This window comes from Canis lupus, chromosome 15 (assembly GCF_003254725.2).
Source record: "Canis lupus dingo isolate Sandy chromosome 15, ASM325472v2, whole genome shotgun sequence".
NCBI lineage: Eukaryota > Metazoa > Chordata > Mammalia > Carnivora > Canidae > Canis > Canis lupus.
In genome coordinates this window covers 42441444-42458389 of record NC_064257.1, presented here as the reverse complement: position 1 = coordinate 42458389, position 16946 = coordinate 42441444, and the positions used below count along the sequence as shown (strand labels likewise).

At 46.6% G+C, this 16946-nt stretch overlaps 1 protein-coding gene across 6 annotated transcripts in view; it reads left to right on the top strand.

Annotated features, from left to right (window-relative positions):
* The first annotated feature begins 6450 nt into the window (after positions 1–6450).
* The window catches only part of NT5DC3 (5'-nucleotidase domain containing 3), a 93262-nt gene continuing 82766 nt past the window's right edge, over positions 6451–16946 (top strand). For 2 of the 6 annotated variants that reach the window (XM_049094141.1, XM_049094140.1), the window contains exons 1-4: positions 6460–6593; positions 9013–9454; positions 13946–14147; positions 14954–15107. In XM_049094141.1, coding sequence (XP_048950098.1) covers positions 14092–14147; positions 14954–15107 — 210 coding nt within the window. In that variant the 5' untranslated portion in view covers positions 6460–6593; positions 9013–9454; positions 13946–14091. Of the gene's footprint in view, positions 6594–9012; positions 9455–13945; positions 14148–14953; positions 15133–16946 lie in introns of all 6 variants that reach the window. The other 4 variants (XM_049094139.1, XM_049094137.1, XM_049094138.1 and 1 more) reach the window with 4 other exon arrangements.

Sequence of the window (16946 nt, the reverse complement as noted above, 5' to 3'; positions counted from 1 at the left end):
GAGCGGGGACTGCTGAGGGAAACCAGAGGCTCTATTCATTCACTAGACTAAAGGAGGAGGTGGCAAAGCCGCAGCCTGGGAGGAAGCGGAGGGGAGCCGCCCCCGCGCGGCCTGGGGGAGCTGGGTACCCCCCACCCCGGTTGGGGTGGGGGTGAGCGAAGGAGGGGCTGCAGCGGCGGTGGGGGCCAGCGGGGCGGGAGGTCAGGGCGCGGAGCAGCTCGGTTGGTGACAGGGGTTGGGGGGCTCCCTGCCTCCCTCCCCGCGCGATCAGCCTTGCGCAGCTCCGGCTCCTGCGGGACCCCCCCCCCCCCCGGGACAGCAAGACGCGCCCCCCTCGGCGTCGGCGCCCCTGCTGCCAGGTTAAGGGGCCGCCGCAGGTGCCCGCGGGTTCAGCGCCCCGGCCGCTGGTGCTCGTCGGTGACCTGCCGCCGACGCCGCATCCGGTGTTTCCCCGGCCCGTGGCCCCGGCAGGACGTGGTGCGGCTGCGGCCTGCGGGGCTTGCTCAGCACTGCCGCGGGCGCCGTGGACGGAGGCCCGGGACGCTGGCTCGCACCGCCGCGCGCGGAGCAGGGCGCAGGGCTCGGCCTCAGGGGTCCGCTGAGCTCCCGGCCCGGCCTACTGTGGCCGGGTCTTGTGTCCTCGAACGCACAGAGGGACGTCCTGCTCTTTAGGATATCTATTAGGGTCCCCTCCTGGCACCAGCGACCAGGAGAGTCTGCGCCCCAGTCTGTGATGTGGAATGGGCGGAAGTGCCAGCGGGACTCCCTGGCAGGCTGCAGGGCTTGGGCTCGGCTGACTGCTCAGGTGTCTGCACCCGGACCCGCCGCACCACGGGTTGTCTACCCACCCCACCCCCCCCCCCCCCCCGCCCGGTACCACCCCCATCCCGCCCCACGCTCCGCCCCCCAACAGCCAGTCACTTCTGTCCTTGTCTGTCTGCTTCTGTCCCCTTCTACTGAATGCCCCTCCCTTTCCTCAGGTCAGTGAATACCTTCTCACCCCCCCCCCCCCAACCGTTTTTATTATTTATTTATTTATTTATTTATTTATTTATTTATTTATTTATTTATTTTTAAGTTTCAGTTTTTATTTTATTTTTTTATTTTATTTATGATAGTCACACACACACACACACACACACAGAGGCAGAGACACAGGCAGAGGGAGAAGCAGGCTCCATGCACCGGGAGCCCGACGTGGGATTCGATCCCGGGTCTCCAGGATCGTGCCCTGGGCCAAAGGCAGGCGCCAAACCGCTGTGCCACCCAGGAATCCCATCCAACTTTTTTTATTTAAGACTTTATTTATTATTCATGAGAGACAGAGAAGCAGAGACAGAAGCAGGCTCCCTGTGGGGAGCTCCGTGCGGGACTCGATCCCAGAACCCCGGGGTCACGCCCTGAACCGAAGGCAGGCGTTCCACCACTGAGCCGCCCAGGGACCCCTCCTATCCCTCCTTAAGACCCTATTTAAAGAGCACCTGTTCGGGGGCACCTGGCTTCCTCAGCCAGTGGTACATGCGATTCTTGATCTAGGGGTCATGGGTTCGAGCCCTACATTGGGTGTAGAGATTACTTAAAATCTTTTTTTAAAGTAATAAAGAGCACCCTCTCAATAAGAGAGCCTATAGGGTGCCTCTCTCCCTCACCTCCAACTTTGACTAAGTGATGAGGATAGCCCCAGTCTCATTGTTTTCTAGTTTATGTGAGTGTCTCCCTGCAAACACTGTGAGCTTGATGTCCTGGTCCCCCATGACTTATACGTGGAGCTGCCACGATGTTTTACTGTATCCCCCTATAGTCTTGAGAGTGCAGGGAGCCATGTCAATTCTTTTTTTTTCCCACTGTGGCACAGAGAGGTTTATTTTTCCAAACAAGACCAAAAGCTTAGCTTAAAAATAATAAACCCATTATACTCACACACATAAACAACATCAGAAATAACATGTGTTTGAGCCATGTCTATTTTGTTAGTGTCACACTCAGTGCCCGATGCAGAGCCTAATATAGAAGGTTCTAAACAAATCCTTATTGAATAATGAGGTAACACTATGCAAAACTGAAAAAAAATTGGTCAATCACTAAATAATTTTGTTACAAAGTGTTTTGAAATTGTATCCATTGACTTTTTCCTTCTCCCCATAAATTTACCTATCCTTTTTTTTTTTTTTTTCATTTATTCATGATAGGCACACAGTGAGAGAGAGAGAGAGGCAGAGACGCAAGCAGAGGGAGAAGCAGGCTCCATGCACCGGGAGCCCGACGTGGGATTCGATCCCGGAGCTCCAGGATCGTGCCCTGGGCCAAAGGCAGGCGCCAAACCGCTGCGCCACCCAGGGATCCCAAATTTACCTATCCTGATTGGATCTTTGAACACTTGGGATGTTACCATTTAAATTAGGCAATGGGCAGCTGTCATTGAGTAGAGACTGGCTCTAACACAATAAAGAGACATGTTTAGAATCATTTTCCACTGCTCATGATTCTATCTTCAATATTATTTTGAGGAAAAATAATTCCAATCACCCCAAAGGGAGTATTAAAAACACTGAACTAATGCTTTCCTTTGCGTATGCAGATAAAAATCCATTAAGTATCTTCCTTGAGGTTTCTTTTTCCCTTTCTTTGCCTGGGATTATTTTTTTGCTGATTTTTATGAGTGACGTTATGCTTTACAATGGTCAGGCTGTGTATATTTTCTGAGGTTCCTTCGCCTTCATTTTGTCAATTAGCCTCTTTTTTTTTTTAAGATTTTATTTATTCATGAGAGACACACAGTGAGGCAGAGACACAGGCAGAGGGAGAAGCAGGCTCCCTGTGGGGAGCCCGATGTGGCACTCGATCCCAGGACCCAGGGATCACACCCTGAGCCAAAGGCGGAGCCCCCCAGGCTTCCCTGTCACTTAGCTTCTATATCAGCTTCATGCAAGAGGTGAGTGGTGCATGTCTTCCACATAGGACTGCTGGTGAACCGTACGCATGGGTGGTGACCCACACAGCCTGAAACCTCAAATGGAGTAATCTTTAACTGATGACGTGTTGTTTGCAAAATCAGTGTTTCAAAGCTCCCAATGATCTGTGTTCAAGTTTCTTCACCTTCCTAGGTCTGTTTCCTCACCTACTAAATGAGGATTTGGCTAGACTATGTGATTTCCAGAATTCTTCCTGCTCTCAACTTCAGTTACTTAAGGCCTGAAGTCTTGATATCACCCGTACTTTAAAGATTTGAAAAAAAAAATGCTCCAAAACCTGAAAGGATGAAGCATTGAGATTAATTGTTCTCTTCCCCTTTTTGAAAAATATTTTTTATTGTGTGACACAAGCACAAACTATCTCTCTTTAAGATTTTAATTTTTTTAAAGATTGTATTTATTTATTCATCAGAGACACAGAGACATGGGTAGAGGGAGAAGCAAGCTTCCTGTGGGGAGCCTGATGCAGGACTTGATCCCAGGGTCCCGGGATCACGACCTGAGCCAAAGGCAGATGCTCAACCACTGAGCCACCCAGCGGCCCAAGATTTTAATTTTTTTTTAATTTTTATTTATTTATGATATTCACAGAGAGAGAAAGAGAGAGAGGCAGAGATATAGGCAGAGGGAGAAGCAGGCTCCATGCACCGGGAGTCCGATGTGGGATTCGATCCCGGGTCTCCAGGATCGCGCCCTGGGCCAAAGGCAGGCGCCAAACCGCTGCGCCACCCAGGGATCCCCAGATTTTAATTTTTTAAAGTAATCTCAATACCCAATGTGGGGCTTGAACTCATGACCCTGAGACCAAGAATTGCACAGTCCATTGCACGAGCCAGCCCCTATCTTTTTTGATTCCTTCTCCTTTATTCCTCACATTCATATATAACCTTCAAGTCGTTGATTTTATGGTCGTTTGCTATTATAAAAATATCTTTAAAAATCAATATATCAAATTTTATGATAAATAAGTCCTGGGGATGTCTTGTAAAGGATGGTGACCTTAGTTAACAATACTGTATTGCATATTTGAAAGTGGCTAAGAGTACATCTTAAGAGTTCTTATCACAAGAAAAAAAATTGCTTGATTCTTTTAAAAAATATTTTAAGTAAGCTCCATGCCCAACATTGGGTTTGAACTCACAACCCTGAAATTAAGAGTTGCATGCTCTACGACTGAGCCAGCCAGGCACCCCGAAAAAAATGTTTCTGTATCTGTGTGGTGATGGATGCTAACTAGACTTACAGTGGTGATCATTTAGTAGTGTGTACAAATATCAAATCATTATGTTGTATGCCTGAAACTAATTTATAACTCAATAAAAAGAAAACCAGTGCTACCCTCTACTATAATATAAAAGAGAAAGATAAAGTAATTTATTATAAAGTAATATGTATTTCAATATATAAATGCTCAGACATAATTCCAATAGAGGCCCCAGAAGAGTAGACAGGTGCCTGCCTCTATACAGAAAATGACCACAAAAGCAGTAGCTGTCCATGCAGACTGGCGTGGGCATATATTCAAGGTTCAAGCATCACGAACAATATTCCTGCCAGGGTTGTGATTTCCCGAAGTGGTGAACAAATCTTGGTCTCATTTCAGACAAAGCAACATATAATCTTCCATCACTTTATATGGTAGCTGTATTCCTAGGAAATTTAATGTGTTTTAAATCTGTGCAAATTACTTTGTGTTTGCATGAAAATGGAGTTGGTTCCTAGGTAACGTAATTAGTAAGATTCCCTCCTTCCTGAGTGTCAGACAGACCTTTGAGTCTGGTTGATCCCAGGATGCAGCTTCATTGATTGCCTCCTGTGTTGTAGGACTTATAGAAACCCTGGACCTCCCCTGTTGAGTTCACTGCTCTAATCAACTTCCTGTTTTTTGAATGTTCATGCACTTTCCTACCTCCATACCTTCACCTGTGCCTTGTCCTGCATGGTAACCCTTGCCCTCATCTCTACCGTGCACGAACCTTTCTTTACTGTGATGGCTCTGCATCAAACTCCAGTAACCTTCAGACTCATATTCTGCCTTCAAAGGTGGTTATTTGTGTGTAGAACCCATTTCACTTCCTTAATTCCTACACTTTATAATATAGACCATTTTATCTCCTCTTGGCTTCTAGCACAGAGCCTTGTATATAACAGGTAACCAGTAAGTAGCTGTTAAGCAGAGTTACTCTCAAAGCTTCTAACAGAATCTAAATGCATCTGAGAGACTAAATCCATTAAAACTTCTTTTCATGACTTGATTTTCTAGATTCTTTTTTTTTTAAGAGTCTGGATTTTATTTTATTATTATTTTTTAATTTATGATAATCACACACACACACACACAGAGGCAGAGACATAGGCAGAAGGAGAAGCAGGCTCCATGCACTGGGACCCCGACGTGGGATTCGATTCCGGGTCTCCAGGATCGCGCCCTGGGCCAAAGGCAGGTGCCAAACCGCTGCGCCACCCAGGGATCCCAATTTTCTAGATTCTAATGTGCCTAAATTTCTGTGGGAAACATTGCCTTTGAAAAATAAAAGCAAGGTCAAGGTTGTATGTAGTAAAATGTCCTTAGAATATTAGGTAGTTGAGGGGCACCAGGGTGGCTCAGTCTGTTGAATGTCAGACTCCTGGTTTCTGCTCAGGTTGTGATCTCAGGGTCATGAGATCAAGCCGAGTCAGGCTCTGCACTGTGCATGGAGCATGCTTAAGATTCTCTCTCTCTCTCTCTCTCTCTCACTGCCCCTCCCCCCTGCACACATGTTCTCTCTCTCTCTCTCTTGCTCTAAAATTAATAAGTCTTAGAAAGAGTATTAGGTAGCTGATTACAATTTTGGGTTGCTGCTACTATGTCACTTAATGGGAGTTTGAAAGTTGGTCCTTTTATTATATCCTATATATAAGCTTTACTGGCTCTTTACCTAATTCTCCCTGATAATTTCCAGAATCTAAGGTCTTGGGTCCGATATTGTGAGTAGAGTAACTCAGTATTGGTTATGTCAGGTTTAATGTGGGTGAGGAACAAAGAGCCTGGGGGGAGATGATGCATGTGCGCACTGCTGGACCACCCAGGGTGGTAACTGTGGTCCTGAGACAGCTACTTGGTGTAACAGAGCTGCCGAAACTTCACAGACCATGTAGATTGGCTTCTCTTTCTCCCCAACCCTTTGTAACATGATCTATCTTTGCATTTTGGAGAAAGAGAGTAATGCTTTGGATCATACAAAATGTTTTCTATATAAAATCCTGAAAATGTATAGGAGACATCTGGTGGTAAATATCATTATCCCTTTTGGGTTGAATATTTTTAGGCTGCTAATCACACATATACCTATATGTGTCAGCTGTACAGCTGTGAATAGCACTCATTGTTCCCAACCCCTTCCACCTCCCCATCCCATTAACATATTCTAGCAACGATGGAAACATTTTTGCTTAATCTGAGCAAATTCCTATGCTCTAGGTACTCAGCTTGAAACTGATATTCTTAACGAAGACTCAAATGTTTTGGTCTTTTCGCTTCTTGTGGAAGTGTTCATTGCTTCCATCAGTTTAAAGCCATGTACACTTGTCCTAGATGGAATCGAAGAACTGATTGGCATTTATGGGATTTCAGGACAGAAGGTAATCTCTTTTTAAAATAATACCTATTTTACTGCTGTTTTATAAAAAGAAAACCCCATAATTTAGAATGTATGTAACATCTTTCCATTATGATGCATATCTGTAGCCATAGCCAGCATGGCTTATAGTCACTGCTCTATGTTTTATTGAACAAATCCTTCCGTGGGGACACCTACAGCGGGTCAGGTGCCCTTCTAGGAAGTTGGGGAATATTGATGCATGTAATTCTCTGAAGAACCCTATGAAAGAGATCATCATCCCTGTTTACACAGAGGGGGCTGAGTGTGGAGATGTTAGGTGACTTACAGAACATCTGAAGATGATGATAGACTCGACATTCAGATGTGGGTAGTCTGGTTCTAGACACTATGGCCTTTACTCCAGCCTGGTTCTGCTTCCCTCCCTATTTTATGCTTTGCTCAAGCATTTATTGAGCCCCTAGTATTTTCTTACTTTGTATATTTTGATTTGCCTCATCTACACTGATTTTGCACCTACCAAACTAGTTGCTCTTTGATCCTGCTTGAGGCTATATTGGATCAATATACAACTTAGTATCAGTCATTACTTTGTGAAGCATTCCCTCTAAAACTTAAAAACACATGTAATTATAAATTATGTAAGTCATCTATGTTTCTCATAAAGAAAATGATGAAGAAGGAAAAAAATTCGGTATACTCATAGTCTCACCACTGTTCACCATTTTAGAGTCTAGCCTTTTTTCTATGGATATCTATATATACTCATTGATGCTTATGTAAGTAAGTCACATGCCGTATTGTTTTATAACCTGCTTTTTAACTTAATACACAGCAAGCACCATAAATTCAACAATTATTGACCACTCATTATGGGAAAAGCATGTAAGCAAAGTCATACATGGTCCAGCAAACAGAGCTTTCACTCTAGCAGGGGATGGCAGCGTTAATGATGCTATTACACAATAAGCATAAAATTGCAGCTGTGACAAGTGCAACCAAGGATCAGTATGTAGTTTGGTGAGAGCCTCTAATGAAGGGATTTGGACTTTGGAGGAGGCTCCCTGGAAGAAGGACTCCAGGCAGAGCACTGCATGGGGAGGAGGGACTGTCCAGGCTGTTACCTACACCCGTAGAGTGCAGTGGTTCAGAGCCTGCCTGGGGAGCCAGACCCTTGGTGTCAATCCAGGCTCCGCTGCTTGCTATCAGAATGGATTAGATATGATGGTTAGCCCCTCCTCTGCCTTTCTAGAGTATGTATGAAGTAGAGAATGTAGAATCTAGAGGGTTGTGCAAAGGACTGAGTGATGATATGGAGAAGCCAGTACCATTGAAAGAATACATTATAACTTACATTTCCCAAGAGAATGAGACATGCCATGTCATACAGGGCCCCAGGGGGAAGTATTGGATAGCCAAGAAGCAAGAGACAAGAGCCAAGAGAAGGCCAAGGCCAAAGCCTTCATGGGGTCTCCCATGGGAAAGGCAGAGTAAACCATTCAGGATTGGCTCGTTTGTATAATTCTGGCAGCTGTAGTGGCAGAGGGGCTGTCCCTGGTTGTCTGGTCACCAAGCCCTGGCCTGATGTGGGTCAGAGTGGATGAGAGTCAGGTAGGAGGGCAGGTGGGAGTGTGGCCTTGGATTGGCTGCTCTGCACGGGACAAGCACATTCCAATAAGCTGTCCACAGCCCCCAGGAATTAACGTGTCTCAGGAGGAGCAATGTCTCCGGGGTCTGTAAGGCTCCTGAGAGATGTCAAACTATCAGAAGACACACAAAATAGAAATCTCTAACTAGAACAGCTAGTGCCTGAAGGCATACCCAACACAGGGCCTGGCTCAGAATAAGCAGTAAGCATTTGATAGTTGCTCTTTTGATTATTATAATAGTTGATATTATTACTCAAAGAGGGGTGGGAAAGGCTGTTAAAGGAATGTAGAAAGATCTGATTAGGTGTTTATTTTATTCCCAAATAAAGCCATATAACTTATGATAGCATTGCTATATAGAGCAACTCCTCAGCATAAAACAATATTCTCTTTATCAACCAAATGGTTCAGTTTGTACTCTTAGGTTTCCTTTGGTCATCACTGTAGGTCCTAAGTGATGGGATTTGTCCCATCATTCTTAGGAATTGGGACAAATTCTGATTTGGATTACAAATCAGATTGTATTTGGGATTTGTCTGATTACTTGCTTACAAGAACCTCTTTTTGGAGGTTGCACATGTACTATCAAATTCATAACAGATGGGTGATGCAGTCAAATATAGTTACGTGGAATGTACGTGGTATTTTCTTATCACTGTATTGCTTATTACCCTTAACCCCAGCCTAGCCCTCACCCTCTACTTACTCCCTATACTCCAGCTGCTCTAAGTTTAAAAACCATCAGAAAAATAGTCTTTAATGATTTCAAATGTTGTTGACTTTCTCCATCAGGCACAGAATTTTTCTTGGCTGCCAGGCTCACTGCCTCCTCATTGCAAATTTATCATGAGCACCGTCTCCTCCAGCCTGTCCTATAAGTTGCTGTGTGCCCGCCTGGATGTGAAGACAGTGGAGCTCCTTAGTGTAGGAGACGAAGAAGTGAAACTAAACATCTTTAGACAGCATCTCTTTGTTCCCAACAAAGACCCCCTCTGACAGAGCAAATGCACTTTGAGGAAGAAAACAAACCCGAATCCTTTAAAACTCACAGTCCTGGCAAACGAACTGAGAGAATGTAGAATCTACCGAAATGAGTATCAGTGTCTGAAGGAGTACTTGGAGGTGGTCTCCATTCAGGAGCTCTGGGAATTGATTCTGAAACGCTGGATTGAAGACTATAGCTGGACTTTTACGCCAAAAAGGGCCAATTCAGAAATGGCGGCTTCAGGAGAAGGTAAGCGTTGGCCAGTATTGACAGCCTGCTGGAGTGCACAGGGAGAAAGATGTATGGTAGACCACCCAGAGGGGGGGGGGCTTAAGGGTAAGGTTATCAGAGAAAATACAGGATGTCCAGCTAAGCTGTGATTTCAGATAAAGAACAAATAATCTTTGTGAAAGTATGCCTCAGTTATTGCATGGGAGATACTTATACTAAAAATTAGTTGATAAATAATTTTATTAGAAGTGTATCCCAAATTCTTGCATGGGCTATACTTATACCAAAAATTAATTTGTTGTTTACCTGAAATTCAAATTTAACTGCATACTCTGTGTTTTTATTTGCTAAATCCAACAACCCTGTCTAGGGAGCTCTGTGTTGACTGTAAAGAGAACAGTATGAGGCACATTTTTCAGGGGCTAAGAGATGGACCTTCATTACTTCTTCTTTTTTAAAGTTTTTTTAAAAAAGATTTTATTTAAAAAAAAAGATTTTATTTATTCATGAGAGATAAAGAGAGGCACAGGCACAGGCGGAAGGAGAAGCAGGCTCCCTGTGGGGAGCCCAATGTGGGACTCGATCCCAGGACCTCAGGATTATGCCCCGAGCCAAAGGTGGATGCTCAACCATTGAGTCCCCCAGGTGCCCCTTTTTAAAATATTTTATTTATTTATGAGCAAGACAGAGAACGAGAGAGGGGGAGGAACAGACGGAGAGGGGCCAGCAGACTCTGCACTGGGCCCAGATCCCCACACGGGGCTGGATCTCAAGGCTGAGGTCATGACTTGCGCAGGAACCAAGAGTTGGACGCCTAACTGGCTGAGCCACCCAGGCGCCCCTGCTTTTATTATTTCTATAACTCAATTCTTTTGAGCCTATAGTTCAAATGATGGCAGAAGCTAATTCAGTTAATCTAGGTTTATTCCATCAATTTAGCTTGTTTTCAGACAACTCAGGGTGTTTTTCAGGCAAGGGAGGACTTGTGTCCTTCTTGTGTCTCTTCTGGGTTGAGCTCAAATCCAAGGGCCTTGATGTTGGGTGTCCTTGGTTGTCACTGTCCCTGCTGTCTTCCGCCGAGGTGATTATGGCCCCAGATGGTCCACAAATACCGACATGCCTCCCTCCAGTTTTGGCATCCACTAGGACGCCCCCGTGTTCCCATCTGGTCCTGGGTTGTTCTGTCTCTGCTGCCACCTGCTGCCACTTTCCCTCATCCTAGTGAGGAGGCTCTCCTCTGCTAATGTTTGTACCCTCTGGAGCCTACAGTCTTGGGGGGCACACAGTGTTCCTGACAGACAGCATTGGTTGCCCTCTGTACCCTTGGAGATCCTGGCCCTTGGGCTCCCCACAGCGACTTCTACTGCCTGGTCCTGGGGGCCTCAGGAGAGCTGCGGAGCTGCTAGCTTCCAGACTCCCAATGGAAGCAGAGTGCAGGCCTCTGTCTGTTTGATGCCACGTGCATCCGTGCGGTGGGTGCTCTGTACCCACTCACAGCCGGGGTTCAGGGGCAGGCACGGCCCCTCCATAGAAACCCTTCTGAGCAGCTTTGTTGCTCTCTCGCCTCCCTGTCCTTCCCTCCTCTCTCGCTTCCTTCTTCCTCAGCTCATCCTCTGTCTGAGTCTGTTGTTTGTGGTTAAGAGATTTATTCCACTGGTGGTGAGGAGTCCATCCTTTGATATTCAAAAGCCCATCTTTTGAGAAGGAAAGTTTGTTCTCAAAGCCACTAGCAGAGAGTTTCAAAAGGCTTGTATGCCCAGGGTCACTTCATGTTCCTGACTGCTGGAAGCAGCATGGCTGCCAGAGCTCCAGCCATTGCATTTCAGGCAAGAGGAAGGACGAAGAGAAAAAGAAGGGTTTGCATTTTCTTTTAAGGAGCTTCCCCAGGTTTCCACCAACATCTTCACTATGTCCCCATAACTTTGTCATTTGGCCACAGCTAGACACAAAGGAAGCTGACAAATAGAGGTTTCAACAGGTGTGTTGCTACCATATGGGCATGAATGAAACGCATGGCTACCCCTGGCAGTTGGTTTTTTGGCCCTGCCATTTCTAGAAGCCTCTGTCTTCATTGTTTTGAGAGCCAATGCCGAATGAATCTCAGAGTCTAGTGTTTGCCTGCAGTGGAATCGGGATCTGGAGGGCACAGCACAGGGCGGGAGGTCTGAGATGCCCACAGGTGACACTGAGGTCATGGTAGGAGAGTGACCTCACCGCATCCCGTCCTTACCTCACTCCCAGGCCTGTGTGCCGTTTGACGGAGTCTACCTTTTCCTCTGGCCATCACTATGACTTCTGTTATAAACAGTTTCTCATTCAGAGCAAGGACTTTAGAATCTGACAGAACTGGCATGACCTTGTCAAAGGGGCTTAACTTTCTAAGACTCAAGTTTCTTACCTGCAAGCTGGCGATGGTCACAAGTGCTGACCTCGAGGGTATTAGGAATGCTAAGTGTGCCTGATGGAGGGTGCTTCATAAGCACTGTGATGGCCATGACAGCCCTGTGCCACAATTTCTAGCCTATCCAGCTCCATGGGAAGCATGTGCTGTCCCTTTGGTGGTGGCACCCTGTGAGCCATTGTCTGTGGCTCTGGCAGGGTTCAAGATGGTGGCCGGCCTGTCAGTCCCATAGTGAGTGGCCTGGACCGGGAGGTCCGGCCAACCTGTGACAGCATCAGAACCCTTGCTACTTTAAGCCACTGAAACTTTGGGGTCACCTGTCCATGCAGCATAATCTGTCCTGTCCTTACAGAGACTAGCACTGCAGAATGTCAGCCAGTAAGTCTGCCTGTAAGAACTGTGTGCACAGAGGAGGCTGCAGTCCAGCCCTTCCTCACGTTCTCACAATTGGAGGACCACTGGGACTGAGTCAGAAGGTTTGAGTCCTGTTTTCTCAATCACATGCTAGCCAGAGGCCAGCCACTGGGTCGCTCTGGTTTTAAATCATTTTGTTTGTCACTTGGGGATTGTATCAAGTATGGTCTACAGACAACAGGACCAACAGGATTATATCTCTGTGCATCTGTGTGTGTGTGTATATCTCTCTAAAGATCTCTGGGAAAAGGTCATGAGGGTTTTGCTTACATGATTATGAAGATTGGGAAGTCCCAGGATCTTTCTAGAAGCTGGAGACCCAGGAAAACTATTGGTAGAGTTCTGGTCCAAGTCCAAAGGCCTGAGAGCTGGGGGGGGGGGGGGGGGGATGCTCCAAGTTCTAGTATGAGTCTGAGGGTCTGAGACTCAGAAGTGCTGAGAAGTCAGGGACTCAGCTCCAGCATAGAGAAAATTCACCTTCTCTGCCTTTTCTCTGTTCTGGCCCTGGGCAGATTGGGTGATGTCCATGTGCATCAGTGAGGGTGATCGTTACTCAGTCCACCCATTCAAATGCTAGTCTCTTCAGAGATACCCTCACAGACACACCCTGAAATACTACCTAACCAGCTCTCTGGGCATCCCTCAGCCCAGTACAGCTGGCCTGTAAAATCACGTGGGAAAAATCACAGATCTTCATATCTCACGAAGTTATTTTGTAAAAAGGTAAATTCTGTTTTCGATGACAATTTTTTATGTACTTTAAGCTTTGTGTTTAATACTCTAAATCTTGGAGGCAGGATAATATTTGTTCCAGTTCTTTTCTCTCCCATTCCCCAACCCCCTTCCCTATTTATGGTCTACAAAAATGCCCTCACTGTACCTGGTGGAAGAGGGGAGTCTCCTCCTTCCGTGGGTTTTCAAAGTGCTCCACTGCCACCTGCATGAGGCTGCACATTGTAGGTCAGCTAGCACGAAGTCTCTACAGCCTGGAAAGCATTTCAGTGGAAATACAGGATGGTTATGTGAACAACAGGCTCCCATTTTATTACAGCTCTTGTGACGAGCTGGGCTTGGTGGGGCATCCCACAGAGCGTACCATTCATCTTGCAAGAAAAAGCATCAAGCAGAAATTTAAGAATACTTCTATTTTACCTTTCAAGAGCAGGTATCTCCAAGCTTTTAATGCAATAAAACCCCTTGTTTTTAGGAAGCTCATTTCTGGTGGTATGATCTGTTGGAATCACTTCTCTGGCAGTGAAAACATAGTAATCTTGACCATAGCATTCAATTTGTCATTAGTCTGCTCAGCTTCCCCTTGACTTATGTGAGACCCAAGTGCAAACTAACTTCTCCCAAATGTGTTCCCTCAAATATTTGAAAGTGCTTATTTAAGTGGTAACCACGAGTCGTATTTAAAATAGAAAAAAGTACATTACAGATACTTCTTTGGGAGCCGGGGAGACGGCATGAAAAATGAGTGGGCTCCCTAGCTTTTCAAAATCTGGGCCAGTGGTCGTAACTGTAACAAATTCTTTGCTAAACTCCAAGGATTTATAAGAAGATACACTTTTAATATTCCAGGGTCTTTTCCAAGCTGCCTTTTTATTGTGTCTAATTATGGCCACAGATATGATCTGCTATCATGTTTTCATCCTAAAGTCAGACGCATTCCACTGTCCTTGATTATTCAATAGGTGTGATCACTCCTGTCAGAGAAAGTAGTCCATATATCTTTGAGAATCCAACAAACCACAGGAAAACACATTTCCACCGAATCTTAGTCTGATACTTTCAACGGCAAACCACTTTCTGGAGAGTGTACGAGGAACTGCCCTGGCATATGAAGATGAGCGGCTCCTGGGGGGACTTGTGCAGCTCTCTTCTCTCAAGTCCTAGGTAAGGCTCGTCCTTCTTATGTGGAGTTGGGGCCAATTTTGTTCCTCCCCTCCTGAGCGCTGTGTTTATACCCACGAATCCCTTAAGCCATGAGTATTCGTTCCTTTACTCCTTCCATCACCTGCCAGTTTGTGGGCAGGGGCCCCTTATGTGGCTCCACTCCTGTGGCTTATGGGTTCTCAGTATTGTCCCATTTGACCTTCCGACTGCAGAGTGTTCTTTTCCTTCTTGACTTTGCATGGATTCCTTTCAAAGTGAGGAGGATTCCAGAGACAGGAGGACTCGTAGCTGGGGAGGATAAAGAACAGCTCCATGTTCTCTGGCTAGACCCTCTCAATTTCCTTCCTTCCCTTTTTTTCTCCTCCTCTCCGTACGTACCCCTGCTTCCTTCCTGTCCTCTTGTGCCCGCTCAGCAAATGTGTGTCATCGACTTACCCTGAATCCCAGCTCGTGTGGGCTCCGGGGGTGCAAGAGCGAATGAGGTACAGCTGGCTCTAGCGGGGGGTGCAGGTGGAGCCATAGACAGCTGCACACGGGGTCAGGGCTTCCCCAGAGCAGAGATGTGCAGCTGGCAAGCCTGGCAGGTTTGGGGAGCCTGCCAGAGGAGGGGGACTCCTGGCAGAGGAGTGGCAATGGCTTTGATGGCTTAACAGTGACAGTCTGACATTTGCCTGGTGACCTACCAAAGAAAGATGTTGTGGTTAAGGTGTTTCTGAATAGGCTGATGGAATGGGGTGAATAGAAGAATAGCTTCCTTCAAGGCACAAAACACTGAAATGACTCACGTTAATACATTGCATTGCAAGCATCACAGACTTCATATCAAAGATCCAAAACTCAAGCTTCTGGACAAGGCTGCACCTCATCCACTACTGGAGCATGTTATCAGAAGTTGGCTATGATGCTGCTGGGGCTTATGTGTTCACAGTGTCTAAGATTAAAGCCGACAGGTGCCATAAGGTGAGGAGGAGATGTTCGCTCTCAGGTACAGTGAATCACTATGTGTTGATGGTCCACTTTGCTGGGATGTACTGTGGCTAAGAGTCACTGTTCTCCTGTTTCCCCACGGGGTTCTGGTCATTCCCTTAGACCTCCCTGAGTACCCCAGCTTAGGGCCATAATTTCTGAAGATAAGGAAAGGAGAATAAGTGTTAGTTTTGAGGTGGCTCCTCTTCTCTCCTGCTGTATCTGTTCCCTGAGGCCCTGTCCTTAGCCACACTCCCTGACATCATTCTCCTTGATCTGTATGTCTGGCCTTGACCTCCTTTTGGAGCATTGGAGCACGTGCTCTGCACTCAGTACCAGCAGGACTGTCACTCCATCAGCGACTTTCCCGAGTGACCAGTTGACACTTCAAATGAAATAGATGCAAAACCTGAATTATTTCAGATATTCCCTCCAAATGAGTTTCCTTCTGTGTTCCCTCTATCCTAAGACCCCCCTGGGGCCCCTCACTCAGTCCTGGAAACATGCACTTACTGTCAGGGGTGGCCCCCATCTGAACTGCCACATCTGCCTGCTGGTTTGGGTTTGGACAGCACTTTGGTCAGTACTTCTCCTCTGAATTCTCCATAGCAGGCCTCCTTGCTGTCTATCCTGCTCCCCATATTTCCTGGCTTATTAGGCAGTAATAACATTCATTAATTCTTTCAGCAAATAGTAACTGTGCACCTTCCCGGGCCCATGGACTCACTGGGTGCTGCCCACATACCAGTGAACTAAGCAAACTAATTCAAAACCAGTTCAAAAATGAATCCCTGCCCTCATGTTTTACCATGTAATGATCATAATAACAGATTCTGAGCATTTGGCATGTGCCAGGCTCTAACTTCAGTACTTTATATGTATTTTGTTTAATTCTAATAAAATCTCTATAAGATGACTAATATCTTGGTTGAAATGAGGGAAACTGAGTGTTGGAAAGGTGAAGTAAGTTGCCCAAGATCTCCCACATAGTTAGGAACGGATTTGGGCTATGTCAGTCCTGTATCCCTTTTGGTCCTTAACCATGTAGCCTTTACCTGTATTGTTTGTTTGTTTTTTAAAGATTTTATTTATTTATTTGAGAGAGAAAAAGGGAGTGCACACACGAGAAGAGGGCAGGGCAGAGGGAGAGGGAGAAAGAATCTCCAGCAGACTCCACACGGAGCGCAGAGCCTGATGTGGGCCTCAGTTTCCCGAGCCAAGATCAGGAGTCGGACACTTAGCTGACTGAACCCCCCAGGCACCCACTTTTACCTGCATCCTTCTTGCCATGTATGAATTATATAATTTTGGAGTTTCCCTGATCCACTCATCAACCAATATAGGAGGACCCAGTGCATCCTTAATTGTATCAGCGCTTAGGGACGTGGGGTGTGGGCAGGTGCGGGGGAGGCGTGGGGTCTGCCCCCAGGGATTGGGGTGTGGGCAGGTGGGGGAGGTGTGGGGTCTGTTCTTAGGGACGCAAGACATGGGCAGGTGGGGGGAGCTGTGGGGTCTGTGTTTAGGGATGTGGGGCGTGGGCAGTTTGGGGGAGGCATGAGGTCTGCGCTTAGGGACGTGGGTTCTGCACTTAGGGATGTGGGGTGTGGGCAGGTGGGGGGAGGTGTGGGGTCCGTGCTTAGGGACTGGGGCTTGGGCAGGTTCGGGGGGTGCTGGGGGAAGCATCATGTGTCATAGGAAGGGGGAAGCCAACCACAGATGAGCCTTCCAGGGTGGGGCAAATGTCCCTCCTGGTGATGTGTGCTGCTTGTCATACGTGGTTGTTGTGGCGATGAAAGGGGCTGGGGGCTGGGGTGGGTAGGGGGAAAGCACCTA